This window comes from Epinephelus moara, chromosome 21 (genome assembly GCF_006386435.1).
Source record: "Epinephelus moara isolate mb chromosome 21, YSFRI_EMoa_1.0, whole genome shotgun sequence".
Classification (NCBI taxonomy): domain Eukaryota; kingdom Metazoa; phylum Chordata; class Actinopteri; order Perciformes; family Serranidae; genus Epinephelus; species Epinephelus moara.
The window spans coordinates 31,970,835-31,984,717 of NC_065526.1; the positions used below are offsets into that span (position 1 = coordinate 31,970,835).

At 39.1% G+C, this 13,883-nt stretch overlaps 1 protein-coding gene across 5 annotated transcripts in view; it reads right to left on the minus strand.

Annotated features, from left to right (window-relative positions):
• Nucleotides 1-820: 820 nt before the first annotated feature.
• The window catches only part of carmil3 (capping protein regulator and myosin 1 linker 3), a 119,387-nt gene continuing 106,324 nt past the window's right edge, over nucleotides 821-13,883 (minus strand). For 2 of the 5 annotated variants that reach the window (XM_050033331.1, XM_050033328.1), the window contains exons 33-40: nucleotides 11,465-11,584; nucleotides 8,775-8,955; nucleotides 7,559-7,928; nucleotides 5,582-5,688; nucleotides 5,258-5,471; nucleotides 4,173-4,244; nucleotides 3,704-3,823; nucleotides 821-1,578 (exon numbers count right to left, since the gene is read on the minus strand). In XM_050033331.1, coding sequence (XP_049889288.1) covers nucleotides 1,538-1,578; nucleotides 3,704-3,823; nucleotides 4,173-4,244; nucleotides 5,258-5,471; nucleotides 5,582-5,688; nucleotides 7,559-7,928; nucleotides 8,775-8,955; nucleotides 11,465-11,584 — 1,225 coding nt within the window. In that variant the 3' untranslated portion in view covers nucleotides 821-1,537. The remainder of the gene's footprint in view (nucleotides 1,579-3,703; nucleotides 3,824-4,172; nucleotides 4,245-5,257; nucleotides 5,472-5,581; nucleotides 5,689-7,558; nucleotides 7,929-8,774; nucleotides 8,956-11,464; nucleotides 11,585-13,883) is intronic. The other 3 variants (XM_050033330.1, XM_050033332.1, XM_050033333.1) reach the window with 3 other exon arrangements.

Sequence of the window (13,883 nt, forward strand, 5' to 3'; positions counted from 1 at the left end):
AAAACAAAGTGTTTTACATGTGTAGTAAATTTATTTTAAAAAGCTCATCTAATGAGCAGAAACTATTCGTTTCCTGTTAAAACGGAAGTGTATTTTGAAAGGACTCAATGCATGTAACAAGTGTCAATTGAGACGCTGTCCCTGAATATCCAAAGCCAGCACAGGAGGCTACCTAGCACATCATGTGTAGGTCCACTGACAGAGTGGCAGTATTTGATGAGTTTGAGAGAACAGGTTGCAAAGACGCTATCAAGAAGCACAGTACATAGAATAAGCACAGCAGAAACGTCACATAAGTCAGACCACCATGTTTAACTATATGTTTAAATGTTACAGTTACGGCTGAGAATAACAACAGAAATAAACGATCTTGCCAGTTTCACATATCACTGCAATCATAATCAATTGCCAGCTGTCTACCCAGAGGTGACTGTTATTGTTAGCATGACGACACAGTGATTCGGTCTACACTTAACTGCGTATATATTCACAAGAATGGTGTCCATTTTCTCAACCAACTCTTTGCAAGAAAGCAAATGAGTGCAATTCCCAAAATGTCTCTTTCTCTAAAAAACAAAACAAAAACTGCAGTCATCAAGCCCAAGCCAAATGAACGGCGATTACATTATCAAGGCATTTTCTTACTGAGCTACACAAGACATTGTACTACTGTTTAGGCCAAGTAGTAAGTAGTAAGCCTCATGACTAATAAACTGACCTTCATGTGTAAAATTTTTCTTTTTGGGAAATGCCTGTTACTCTCATATAACATTTAAACAAAACATATGCAGAAAAATGACTTTCAATAAAGCAATTCCTTGTGTAAAGTCAATTTTATTTATTCTGATTCATAGAAGCATTTTTAGAAAATATACTCATTTTCAGGCCTGCAAAATCAGATTAAAACTGGAAGTGATCCACGGACTGACTTAAATACTCAAACAGATGGGGGTGCTAAGTGCATGATAACACATTTCTCAATCATCATCATCAGCATACACCAAAAAGCATACTTACAAACACAGTTATCAAATGATATATTATCACAAATAAAAACATGATTGCTAACTGGTAGAGTTACCACAATGGTTAGTGCAGATTTATATTCGGTATGTACACCTCCATTAGAATAAATACAGTACAAACTCACTTTTAGTAGTCACAGATTGTCAGTAAAAGACAGGGAAGGGGATGAAAAGACAGTTTTCTTCAATATTAAATTATTTTGCACAAATGCCAAACAGTTCATGATGAGCTTACTGGAGAGACATTTAACTACCGTGTGTGCTTTATGTACTGCAGGTCAGAGCTTCCCTTATGCCTGAGAAAATCATAGCAAGTGCAACCAGTTAAAAACAGAAAGCATACAGTACATGCATTTTTAGCAAAACAATGTTGACATGGATTAAAAGGAAGAAAAAGCAGCTGTTGAAGCTTTGTCACTTGAGTCCACACAGTTTTAAAAGCTTGTCTCTCTCCAGTCCTCCTTGTTCCAGTCTTTTCTTCCCAGCAAACTGCTCCTAGTCCACTGGTAATGTCATAACGCGTCTCTGTTACCAAGCTGGGGACTCTCATAACCTAAACAAGCAGATACAGCGTCAATACATGACTTTAAAGCTGCACTTTTTACATCAGCAGTGGATCAAGTGATTATGTGTGATGTGAAAGGTGTCACCGAGCAAAATTATAAATCATCACCCAAACATGCAGTCTGCAGAGCTAAAAGGAGAGTGAATATTGGGCTTACATCCATTAGCTGAACATAAACAGAACTCCAAATGAATGCAAATGTTACAGCGTATGTGCTTGATTTCAACAGGTATTGGTAACATGTTCGCAACTTTAAAAAAGGTTTTTGTTGACCCCCGAAATGAAATGGGAAAAGCAAAATGGGTCACCCGTAGTGCCAAACCCACAGGTTTAATAACTGCTGTTTAGTATCGCCATTGATTGCTCAAATTGATTGGTGCATTATTAAAAATATTAATGTTTACATAAAGAATTGATGCCAAAGCAGTTACATTAAAGTCAATAAAAGGTCAAATATAGCACAATACTAGTATATTAATGTGGCTGCAGCTTTATAACAATACTGCATGGGTGTATATCCTTGCATGACAGCCTCTGTTATTTTTTGGGCACGTGGAGTGGGGATGTTTGGGGGATGTGGCGGTGTCATTGCCGTGCGAGACTAATGGCTTAAAGCTTCGACGCATCCACAGAAAAAAGGCGTATATTAAGAGATGGATCTCTGGATTTTATGAATCAATATCGGATCATTTAAATAAAGATCGATTTGAATCTGAAAACCCTCTTTTGTTAAACCCAGCCCTAATAACTAAGCTTTGCATAGCCTTTTGGTTTATTTGGGATCATTGTATTGATTTGGATTTTTGTGCACGCAACTCAGCTTTCAACAACCTTAGTAACCACAGCGGACAAATACAACAAAACAAACAAAAAAAGGCCATCTAAATAAATTAACCACCTGAACGCTACCTGCTTCATAGCCAACAGCACAAAGACAAAGCTGGCAACTAGCTAATGAACAAAGTGAGAAATTTAGCTGCTAAATGCTAGAAGGAGAATAAACATTAGATTCCCATTCATCAGAGGACTGGACACACAGCTCCAAATGAATGCTAATGTTTTGTGTCTGCTGGATGTGTGAATACATTACTAACAAGTTTGCGATAACAGTTTTATAAAAGGTGATAATAACTGCATGTCAGGTGTGTGTTTTCAGCTTGTTCTGCTGCCCCAAAGTGGCCACAAAAATCAATCAATCCTACACTTTCAATAATCAGATTTCATTGTGTACAGACAAAGTAATGTGACAATGTGCCTATTGTGCAGATGATGAAGTCTTTGTTTGATGCATCCCCTTATCTAAACTGTAATCATACAGGCCAAAGAGGTCCAGTTAGGTTTCACACCTTCTATTTAACTGGATTTAATGCCATCAGTTGTGACAGGTGGACCTTTTCATTATTCTCACAGTGACGGTAACTGAGGCCCATGCAGTAGGTACATACAGTTCTATATTACAGAGCTAATTGGCAGTGCTTTTGTCATGTCATTAGTGCCCCTAGAATTCCTCTGTTTTCGTCTTCAATGCCAAATGGCTCAGAGTAGAAACTGATGACAAGTCGGCTGAGCACGGCTGCCAATTATCTCAATAATACAATACAGTATCAAAAAAGGAATCTGCTCCAATTAAAGCAGGAGTGATAAAAGGTTGTCCTTGTTTAAATAAATGGTGAGTTTCTTGTTAAATAGCACACTTATCCAGGCACTATCAGATCTGGCTGCCAGCTGTTGCATGTTGTTTCTGGAAAACAGCCAAATTATGTCTTTAAATTATGTCTTCTGATCTCTTTCTTTGGTCAGCCTTTTATAAAATACCAGAACAAGCATGCACTCAATATGTGGGTATGACTCATCCATGTAGAAAAAGTCTACACAGAGAAGTTTTTCCAAAAAGTTAAGTACAAAAAGTTGCTGTACACACTTTTTTTGCTTTTAATTAACTTCAGAAAGATTAACTGACTTTCATACTACTTTTAGTAAAGTTAAATGTGTACCATATTGGACATGAATCATTGTATTACAATCAACAGTGCAAAATCTCAAGGGTGCAAACTTTTCCGACTACATGGTTGTCATACCACACATATTTGCAGGAAGTGAAACAGATACATACACCTAGTCCCTGCAGGGTAGTCCAGAGATCTGTTTCTGTACTGAGGGAAACAGGGCTTTTTCACAGGGAATCTGCGATCTGAAGACCTCTCCAGATCGTAGGGGCTGTCCCGTTCCATGCCTGAAGGGAGATGGCATGAGACACACACACACACACACACGCGCACACACACACATACAGAGTGGGGTGTGGGAACTGAAAAGGGGTTGTAGGATGAAGCAGAAATGCGGTACACAGCCCGGAAGCTCTACAGGCTTGGGAGCACATCAAATACGAGACTCACGCTGCTTTCATGTCATAAAAAATAACAAAAGGCACCGTGCCATCGTTATGAATTATGAACAAAAACAGCAAGATGTGCATTTGTCTCTAGCAGCCATGTGTAGAACTAAATAGCATGCATATTGTGTGTGTATCATATGTGTACAACAGCAGGGGTGCTGCAACCACACAGTCAGACATACAGTACCTATGTCAAATGAGTTGGACTTCCTGGTGTGACGTGAGGTTGCTGGAAATCCATTACGACCTTCTTCCTCGTCTGGTTGGTGGAATGGTCATAATCATCATTATCATTACCATCATCATCATTTGCACTTATTCTGTCCACATGACCTTACTGACTATAGACTGTATAAAATAAATGGACGCAGCCTTCGGGTCTGAAAAGTGAAGCCATTGCAAATGTGCTTTAAACCTGCATTCTTTCTAATTGCCAGCAGGGGGCGACTCTACTGGTTGCAAGAGGTCCGATTATATAGAAGTCTATAAGAAAATGACCCTGAGTGATGAATATGAGTTTATGGTCTGGATTGCTAGTTTCAAGTCTTCTTTAATTCGGCATGATGTTCATTTTTTAAACTATGATCCAATGTAGACGAAAAGAGATGATAAAGCAGAGGATGCTTTGGGGCAGGGGTCATCAACTACATTTGTTCAAGGGCCAGAATTTTTCTAAGCAGACATCAAAAAATTATATAAACCTAATTACCCTAGAAATAATTTAATTAATTGTAACAGATGGAGGGAAAGAGAATGTGAAAGGTGGACTATTGCATGCAATATTTTTGTAACATAGGCGATTAATAAATTAATCGGAACGCTGATTTTTCACTTTTTAACACATCACTACATACCTACAATAAGCTGACTAACAGATTTATCACGTCTTTAGAAACCGCGGCTGGAATGCACGTAAATAACTCGTAATGCATTTTTTCCCATCTCAACTGTGTTAAGGATTGCCTTACAATATAACTCATTTTCTTCTCCCTCACATTTTCTGAATTGATCAATATTCTGCAGGCCAACTGGGAAGCTTAGGCGGGCCCATATGTGGCATGCAGGTTGGCAGTTGACAATCACTGTGTATCCTCTAAAAGTCCCCTCTCGTCCGAGTATGGTCTACAAGCATACGTCCACCTCTTTAATACAGTCTATAGAATCTGAAACTTTTTAAATGAAAAATCCAAGAAAATTATGTTAAAACAGCCACCCTGTTTAATAATGAGTGATCTATGACATCACAATTTCTGTCTACTGTGCACATTGTACCTTGATTGACGGGATCTGCTGCTTCTGTCCCAGGCTCGGCAGATGCTGGTGGGCTTTCCCTCTCAGAAGTCTCCTCCTCGGGAATGACTGGCTGAGCAGGAGGCAAAGTCCTCTGCTCGTTGGCCAGTTCTTCACCTGGACTGATGGGTGAGGCTTTCGGGGAGGTCATGACCTTTTCTGGAGAGGTCTTGTCTCTTGGGAGGTTGAGATCGGGCTGAGGAAGGAGCACGGCATTTAGTCAGGCATGGGGGTTTGCTGCATGAAAGTTACTTCAAAATGTGTGTGTTTCCATTGTTCTGTCTGTTCAATATAATGCACAAGTACCTTATTGGGTAGAAGAGGACGCTGTCCCTCTGGCCCTCGCGCTCTCTGCTTCTCTTCATGCTTTCTTTCATTCTGGTCTTCTTCTCCTTGCAGCCTCCCTGCCTCTTCTGGTGAGACAAAAACACAGTCAACACAATTCTAAAAGTGATCCATCAGAGCTTTGCTTGAAAATTAAAATCCCTTGAGCACAAATGCTGAGTAGCAGGTGCACATATTTCATGTGCGTTCTGTAATTGGTAAACCCTGACTAAGACTGGGATTGAAATCTCTTTCACAACATTTGTGCATCACACAGACAAAAATCAGAAGTATAACATAAAAAACAAACAGCGAGGCATCTACAATTATGGAGGGGGATGCTTTACAGTTCTGTGTTTAGTGTTTTCTACAACTTCAAGAGAGACAAAATATCATAACCATATTATGCATGTGCATATGTTTATACGCATGTTTATATGCTGATGGGTTGTCACTGATGTCATCTCCTGTTAACAGGGACAAACACAGCAGTAGTGATTATCCACATATTGCAGCAGGGTTTTCAATCAGAGGATAAAAGTCGACTTTTCTGTACCATTTCTCCATTTTCTAATGTCAATCTGCAGATTTTTGTCATTGATTTTATGACATGACCGGTTCTGGCCTCTTGCTATTGTACTGATCTTGTAATTCCCTTTGAGCCATAGTGCAGTCCATAGCTACTTTTGTAGCTGAGGACGTTTTGCTCATTACAAAGTCTAGACTTGAAACCAACAAAAGCCCTTAACAAAGGCCCTCTCTCTGTCAAAGCCCCTATAGATTGGGACAGTGTACCTTTGGGACTCTCTGTCCACTTATACAGCATCTCTCATTAAACTCACTCTGACAGACTTGTCTTGAACAAATGTTCTTTTAATGATGCTGATCTAATTTTTCTTCTACAGTATTTTTTTGTATGACTTCTTCAAGTTTTTCCCCCCAGAGTTTAGCTGTAGACAGAACAGTGATACAAAATGCCTCACTGCAAACCAGTATTATTAGCTGGCATCTATGTATTTCTTATTACTGCATGTAGATCTGTCAATTCATCATTAGCGTAATGCTTTCACTAGTGTGAGACTAGAGCGTCGACTGGGGCCCCAGCACTATCAAAAAAGGTGCCATATGCTGCATTTTAACATCAGCAAATGGACTTTGAAAAACAGCTTATAATTACACAGAGCCAGCCAGCTGTCTTCAGCATTTTACACAAATTGTACCATGGTGTCACAGTTTATCTGAGAACATTATATTTATCATAACTTTCTGATGCTCTAAATTTAAATTATTAGTTAATTTTGATATAAAATTGTATTTAACAAATAGTGCTGCTAACAGTATCTAACTCTTCTTAATACAGAATATTTCATTAAGATTTTATGAACAGCGATGAGATGAAAAAAAGTTTCTGCTGAAGTCAGTATCTGAAAAACATGTAAATTAAGAATGATGTTTGAAAAACTTACATTATGTATAAAATATGCTGTTTATGGTAAATATAGAGAATGTAGTCAAGAGTTTGACTTTGCAGGACATTAATCCTGCATTAATGTGACACAAAATAATGACTGTGATTGTACGACACTAGACCAGTTTACTGTTTCCGTTCTTAATCAAACCTTAGAAATATTAATTACTTGGAAGTTTAACCATCTGCTGTAAAATACAGTAGGCTGGAATAAGCAATAACAATAAACAGCATTTTGGTCAACTGTGGTTGTTTTTGAATGTGCTCTTCAAATGCAGTTTGACTTGACCTGACTAACGCAGTAATGCTGGAAAGCATATACAATTAAACTACAATTTACACTTTGGCAACAGGGGATCATGCGGTTTGGTGTTTTGCACTGTGTGGTTAAAGGTAAAAGTCACTTTGGCTGTTTGTATGAAGAGTCTTGCACACTGAAACTCAGAGAATCAAAGAATACTATAAAACACTTGCTGTCTAAGTTGCAGTACCTAAACTCTCCTGCAGGTGTCTCTGCTTCATGACAGACAGACTGGGCTTGGTGCTCTGTGGGGGAGGCTCTGGCCTAGGCCCACAGGGGGCTACGCTTCCACCGCCGCTCTGTCTGTCCTCCTCCATCTCAGTCCCTGAGTCTGTCAGGGGTACAATCCTCTCCTGCCTGCCCGTCTCCATCTGTCTGTCCGTCTGTTGTTTGGAGGACACCACGTGGCCATTAGTCCGAGTGTCTGCTGGGACGTCTGAGATGGTGGTCGTTCTATCAGTATCTTGGTCCGTCTCTTTGATGTCGCCGGTGCTGCTCCCATCCGAATCCTCGATTTCTGCCCCGATGCAGCTGTACACCATGCTAACCAGGTCTGTGGACTGGAAAAAACAAAACACATATATGAGTCTCGAAAACCTTTACTAGACATACCTTACTGTATATATTGTCTAAATTTCCCTGTTGTCGATGATGTACAGAATCATTTAGCTGTCTAGTCTGGTGTGAACAGTGGTGAGAGTGAAGGCTGCGATTAACATTTTGTAATTCTAGTGAATTTAATTATGCCAAAATTAAATTATCCCTCATTTTGCTGGGGATGTCCTCAAATCCCCTCAAGGCTCAGTGATGATCCATGGACTCTACTTTTAGAACCAAAGGGATTTGAAAGACTCCAACTCTGTGTGTGTGTGTGTGTGTGTGTGTGTGTGTGTGTGTGTGTGCGCACGTGCCTTTGGGCAGAGATTTAAAATAGGCCATATAGTCCTCCACACCTCTGGCAAGCTACACCCATACGACACAGATAAAGACAGAATAGCAGGTGGCGGACACAGCATGCATCTGTGCACTGTGTTGTGCCATGTATAACTATAGGAATATGGAGCAGGATGCAATTAGGACTCCTACTTACCAGTGAAATTGGAAGCGGACAGAAGCAATGATATTGAAATAGTTGCACATTTGCATTTACTTAAACTGTTCGCTGTGCCAGATTGGCGCACTATTCCACAGAGGAATAATTCGACGTGTGCCAAAACATTTTGGCTATTTGTAAATTAAATACCAGTTTAAAAAGTGTCACTCTGCTTTCAAAAGTCAAAGGTTACAGTTAGCTAGAGCACAGCACTCTCGGAGCTGATTGGGATTCACTGTCAGTAGCTGCTTACTGTAATGAGTGTCTGGATTTCTGTTGAACAGTGGTCACAACATAAGCAGTGTGACTATACCTGACACTGTACCTGTCTTTGGATGAGGCAGGGGGGGCTGGCAGCCCTAATGCCATGCACAGGTACACCCTGCATGGGCCGAGGTGAAGGCATGGTCCCGTTTGCTCCAGGAACAGTGCTCTCTGGCCTCCCACCCTCCTTAGGGTGCTGAATCATTGAGTAGACGTTCTCCGAGGCGCTGCTGGAACGGACAGACAGAAAAACACAAGACTTTGGTGAGTGAATCATATTAATGGTTTGACCTGAGAGGCATGGGATGATGTAAGTAAGTGGCAGGTGATCTAACCTGCCCTTGAATTGACTTACTTGCTATGTTTTTAATATATTGTACTAGGGGTGTCTCTGGCTAAGAAATTAGTCATATCAGATTCATAAAGTGTTGCCTGTCATCGACTGATAGTCAAATCATGTTTTGTTTTTTGTTTTTTTCTCATTGATCCATATCAGAGGTGTGGACTCAAGTCGCCTGACTTCCAAAATTCGATGACTTAAGAATCGACTTAAAAATATGTAAAAAAAGACTTGTAATTCCACTTGGCTTAAAACATCCAATGACTCGTGACTTCACTTGGACTTGAGCCTTCTGACTTGAAAATAACTGACACAGTCCCCTAAGCCTCAAGATTAAAAAGTAATTTAAAAGTGTACCACAAATCAATTCATATTGTGACTCAACTAACGTTAACCTTATTTTTCGCAGCAAGTCAACAATTAATTCCCCAGATCCACTTAGTTTGAATCAAACTGACAGCATCCAATCAAACTGCAGGAGAGAACCATGAGGAACTAATGTTAAGTTACGGACTGCCAGCTGGAAGACATGATCCCAAAGATAAATTTGTTCAAGCACAAAACTATGAGGTGGTCAACAAAAACAAACTGAAGTATGTATTATGGTTCGAAAACTGTAACTGAAGATGCAGCAACTTCCAACTTCGTTTGATATTTGAAGTTGCACAAAGAACAGTAAATCAAGGCTAATATTAACAATTAGCAAGCTGATGCTTAGCTGGCCTTAGCCTGACAGCTACGTAACTTTTTAATAACAAAAATATATAAATTTTAAGCAATTTTGATTTTTGTAAATTTCATATTGGCATTAAATTTGTTAAGGGGTGCATTATGCCTTGTTTAGGACTCGAAACTTTAAGTTTAGAACTTTGGACTTTTCAGTCTTGACATAAGATTTACTTGTGACTTGCAAAAACAATGACTTGGTACCATCTCTCTGATTCATGTTCTAATTTGTGACATTAGTTTCCATTTTTTTTTCCAAACCACACAAAACAGCTGAAACACCAGATTGAACAATTTGTCTTCCTGACTTGGTATAAGAGTTTATTTTATAATGGGAGTCCAGCACTGTTTGTTGTGTGTCTAAGTGCGTGTGTGGGTGCTGCAGTGGTGCTGTCCAAAGTACTGATATGGAGCAGAGCCCTCTAAACTTAATCTAGTTTGGTTCCTGCTTGTGCTCCCTGGTTGTAAACAAAACTTTCGACTTTCTCTTCGAGAGAGGGAGTGAAAGAGAGAAGCAACTGTTTGTATGCACCTCCCCAAAGTTCAAAAATATTTAGCACTCTGCAAGCGCTAAGTTCTTATGTGCTCTGATTAACAAATCTATACCAAAATGGGCTGTATGTCATGATTTATTAGAAGAAACCAAGAAATTCTGTGTATATCCAGACAGTCAGTACCCCCATATAGCCCAAATGCAATTATGTTTTTTAGAAGTTGACAGTCTCCATAGATTGAGTTGTCTAAGAGTTGACTATTTGTTGTCACATCTTTAAAAAAATAACATTATAAAAAATAATTTAAAAACACATTAACTTACAATACAAGCTTGTTATTCCAGTGTCAACAATTTGAAAATGTAGTTAATGAACAGATTTTTGGCCCAGATGCTGTTGCACTTCCCACACACTGTGTGCAGTTGTAAAACAGACCAAAGAAACAGGTACAGAGAGCAGCCCAGTGAATGTAACAATGAACTATCTCTTTGATTGCTTAGCAACAATCTGCAGGTAAAACACTATACTGTACAACACGGTTAACAGTTTTTAAAAAGAAATTTCTATCTATAGCTACTCTTAAGATGAGTCAGCTGTTCTTTTATTCACCTCTTTCAGACCACTGTAGCCTGCTGGAAAACTTGGCATCCATTTGCCGCAGCATGGCTGTTAAACAGCAGAGGCCATTGCGACACCAGTTTTCAGCATTGCCACAATTCCTTCAAATTCAATTTATAAGCACCTTTGTCAGCTGAAACACATACGCAGCTCTCACTGAGTGCCTTTTTGTCCTCCATTTTGTGTCACACCTTTCAAAGATGAAGTTAAGAAAACCTACTGAGTGCATTTCTCTCCCCAAACTTGTTAATCAGTATAATTAATCTTTTAAAATAAGTTTTCTGCCTTCTGCTTTTTCCTCTTTGCAATACTGTCTACTTTTTAACTATGGAGCTGTTAGGGAACGGCAGCTTAAATGTATGCAATGCCATAAATTCAAAGCAAAGGAAAACATTTGGAGACAGCAAAACATTTTCTTCCATTAAAATATTTATGAAGCTATGAAGTGACGTTAATGCCCAGCGCTGGATTAATTTAACAGCCATCTCATTCTCTGGGTCCGTGCACTTAAATGTTAATTTCATCCCCTCCTTCCACTCAGCCCATGTGCTGCATACTTACTCTGAGTCCTGGTTTGAGATGGTGGAGTTGCGGTTCTTGCGGAAGCCGGAGAAAATGGACAACACGCTGCGTCTTTTCTTTCTCCTCAGCGACTGGCCCTGATGGAGGGATGACAACTGACTGAAGGAGAGAGAGAGGTTATTGGAAAAGATGTCAGAGCCATAGAACAGATGGAGACAGACAGTAGGATCAGATTTAGAGGTAATTTTGGAAATGCTGTACGATTAATGCAATTAGTCATCAACTGTTATTGACCAGTAATTGTAAGTCGTCAATGGTTTGCAGATCCCAGTGTTAACAGCCAACTACATTATGTGTTACTTATGCTAATGAACCATTAGACAATAATACAGCTTTTTATTCTGCGTGGGCCTGTACAGATGGTTTAATATATTTGAGAGAGGGCATATTTCATGCTGCCCCGATGAATCTTTTTCATGCACTGCTGGTGAACTTTGAGCACACACTATCACGTGGCCTTATAACTGTTTGGGTAGTCATGGTGCTCTCTGAGGTGCAAATGTCTGAGCCATGTATGATCATCTCAAAATGTAAATCAATATTTGTAATCTGAAGTTGCTCCCATATGACTAGCTTAAGAACTGACATTTAGAGTGTCAAAATCATCATTACACCAACTCAAAGGACAGTTCACCCCCAAATCAAAAATACACATTTTTCCTCCTCTCTGTATTGCCATTTATCAATGTAGTTCTGGTGTGATTTACAGAATGTTAGAGATACCGGCTGTAGAGATGTCTGTCTTCTCTCCAATTTAATGGAACTAGATTGCACTCGGCTTGTGGTGCTCAAAGTGCCAAAAAGAAGTACTTTTGAAAAACTCGACAGCAATGTCTCTTTCCAAAGAATGTGACCCCGTTCCTCAAGATAATCCACAGACTGTGTTGTGGGCAGTTTCATGCAGGAACCATTTTGTTTCTACCAAACTACTACAACTAGCAGTAGATGTGCAGTGATGTGGTTGATGGGTGTAATTTGGTATGTATTTTTCTGGCATTTTAGCACAAGCTGAGTGCCATCTAGTTCCATCTACAGGGGCAGACATCTCTATGGCTGATATCTCCAACACTCGGCAACTCACACCAAAATAATCTAGATTGATAAATAGCACTACAGGTAAGAGGAAATATATGTATTTTTGATGTTGGGGTGAACTATCCCTTTAAAAGGTACAGCATTTTTTTAAACATATTTTGTGAGTGACAGTTTTTTAAATTATCTAGTGCAACACTAGTCGGATGGTGGAGGAGCTTTGGTAGTTGACAAAACCTCTGTTGTAGTTTTTCATGTTAGCCTAGATTTTTTTTTTTTTTTTACCATTATCACTTATGCTGGAAAATATGTATTTTTAACTTCTCACATAAGTCAACTGTTCATAGATCTAGCATGTACATTAGAGGAACAATTTTTGGCATTTAGTTTCTGTCCACCTTGAGAATGATTAATTTTCTAATAATAATTTTCACCTACTTTTTAGCTCCATTTTTGGTCTCCACCAGCTAAAAGATGCTAAAATGCTTCGTGGAACTGAGGGACCTCAGTCAAGTGATGATTATCTGTGGGTTTATCACTTCGAGTGACATTTTTTTTTACATAAAAGTAGTCGTGTAGTCTATTGGTAATACCAAAATATTAATGCTTTAGAGTGACTCAAAAGGATCAAATCATCACTTTACTGCACTATCAAATTCAATGCTTTATTGGTATTTTATTGATTATTTTTGCACTATGCTTTAACATTATGTGCCAATAAGGATAAGTACTGTTAAAGTAGTTGTTTTAATCAAAGCAAATAGTCGTGTTTCCTTAATATATAATTACTTTGCCAAAGATCTATTCTGTACATGTGGACAGTCAGTTCTGTCTCTAACAAAAGCACAGAAACTATTTTGTGTGACCACTGTGCAGTTTCAGAGGGAAAATTAGTTGGTGAACAGGAGGCTGGACTATAACAGTAAACAAGATGATTTATTTTATATAACAGAATATGTTCTAGTTATTGAACAAATACAGCTACAAATGAGGCCTCCATTCAGTGCAAATGAAATCTCTCCACTACATCTGTGCCCGAGTGCTTTAGGGAACATGCTGTTCATTCATCATTGATACCACTGCATGGCATGTAAGAACCAAAGCAATATAGGGAAGGATATCTAATAGTCCTGTTGTTATGCATGTAATATGGACTGTATGAAGCATACAGGAGGACGACTTGTCTAATGTAGGGGCATACTAATATATTGCCATTTCTGGTGCAGCTTCTTGATTGTTTTTTTTTTTTTAATATTTTGTGTCCAGATCAGGTTCGCCCAGTAGGAAGTCTAAAACCGCTGTCAAACACATCTTCAAACACTATTAATTTGGCACATCTAGATATATGTAAGCAGCCACAGCATTG